This window comes from Halichondria panicea, chromosome 8 (genome assembly GCF_963675165.1).
Source record: "Halichondria panicea chromosome 8, odHalPani1.1, whole genome shotgun sequence".
Classification (NCBI taxonomy): domain Eukaryota; kingdom Metazoa; phylum Porifera; class Demospongiae; order Suberitida; family Halichondriidae; genus Halichondria; species Halichondria panicea.
In genome coordinates this window covers 3045833-3047224 of record NC_087384.1, presented here as the reverse complement: position 1 = coordinate 3047224, position 1392 = coordinate 3045833, and the positions used below count along the sequence as shown (strand labels likewise).

The 1392-nt window shown below is 44.8% G+C and overlaps 1 protein-coding gene across 1 annotated transcript; it reads left to right on the top strand.

Moving 5' to 3' along the window:
• Nucleotides 1–1077, top strand: LOC135339943 (uncharacterized). Its single transcript, XM_064536198.1, has 2 exons — nucleotides 1–672; nucleotides 780–1077. Exons 1-2 carry the CDS (start codon nucleotides 115–117, stop codon nucleotides 993–995), a joined length of 774 nt encoding a protein of 257 aa, XP_064392268.1. The 5' UTR covers nucleotides 1–114; the 3' UTR covers nucleotides 996–1077.
• The last annotated feature ends 315 nt before the right edge of the window (nucleotides 1078–1392 follow it).

Sequence of the window (1392 nt, the reverse complement as noted above, 5' to 3'; positions counted from 1 at the left end):
GGGAGTGGTTTCCAGTCATGCCACCATGTACGTACAAAGAGCCAATTAATTTTAGCTAGAATCTAGAGCCTATAAATAGCGCTATAGCTGGCTCGACTGACCGTAGACTCAGAAATGGCAACCCAAAGAGTAGAAGTGTTTAAGTTTCCCAGGACCAAGCACCTGTTCAATGCTGGAGCTGGAGGTACTGGAGTATCCAGAGATGACCTGCTTATGGATTCTGGGCAGGAGAACATGTTCTATACACCAGCCCAGAGAAAGCAGGGCAAACCGGCTACCAAGATCCTTGTTGCCATGGAGGAGAAAGTGGACGGTGCAAACCTTGGTATATCGCTGGGAGAAAATATGGAAATCTGTGTACAAAACAGATCACATTTTGTGAACTCACAAACACATAGGCAATTTTCTACCCTGGACTCATGGCTGTCGGAACATTCGGGAGAGCTATACGATATATTAGATTCTGGAAAAAACATCTTGTTTGGTGAATGGTTGTATGCAAAACACTCGATTCACTATACTAGACTCCCTGGATACTTTATGGCATTTGATTTGTACAGTTTCAAAGAAGGGAAGTTTTACAGTTGGCGGGAGAGAAACAGACGGTTAAAAGACACTACCATTCCTGTGGTTAGACAAATTGCAGAGACCACTCTTTCTGGAAGAGATGATGTGGGTGCATTGTTGCATGCACAAGTACAGCCAGTGCTATAACAGTACTGCAGTAGTACACTGTAGCTCTTAATTGTGAACCCCTGAGCTACTCTGCTTCCACACAGGTACGGATGTGGCTTGATACTCCCAGTGCATTCTACGATGGGCCATGTGAGGGCGTGTACCTCCGTGTTGATGAAGACGCTAATTACCCTGAGGGGGCAGTGGTGGGTGGACCATACTGTAAGTATCGGGGCAAGCTAGTGCGATCAGACTTCCTTCAGGGCATTGAAGAGCAGTGGACAAGACAAAAGCTGACTAAGAACATTGTTAGATACTAGCTATTATTGTTACCCCTGCACGTGCGTGTGCAGCAGGGCAGTGATTAGTGTGTGTGTACATATTGACAGTTGAGACTTGTGGTTTCTGCTACAACCTTTTTTATAGCCTACATTTCCACCTCCCACCTCTATGCACAAGGTACATGTAGTTGTGGTATACTCTTATTATTCCGAGCGAAGTGAGATCTACGGTGGCCCTGAGTGCTACTCTAGTTGATAGTTCATACTTATAGTTCAAATGCCTAGTTGGTAGTTCGCATTTGCTACTTGATATATAGTTCAACCGCGTACCAAATGCCTAGTTTGCAGTTGCCAGTTGGGAGTTGGTAGTTGGTAGTTGGCAGTTCGTGATCTTTAAACTTCGCAACGAACTAATGACAGGAAATATTCTGTTTCT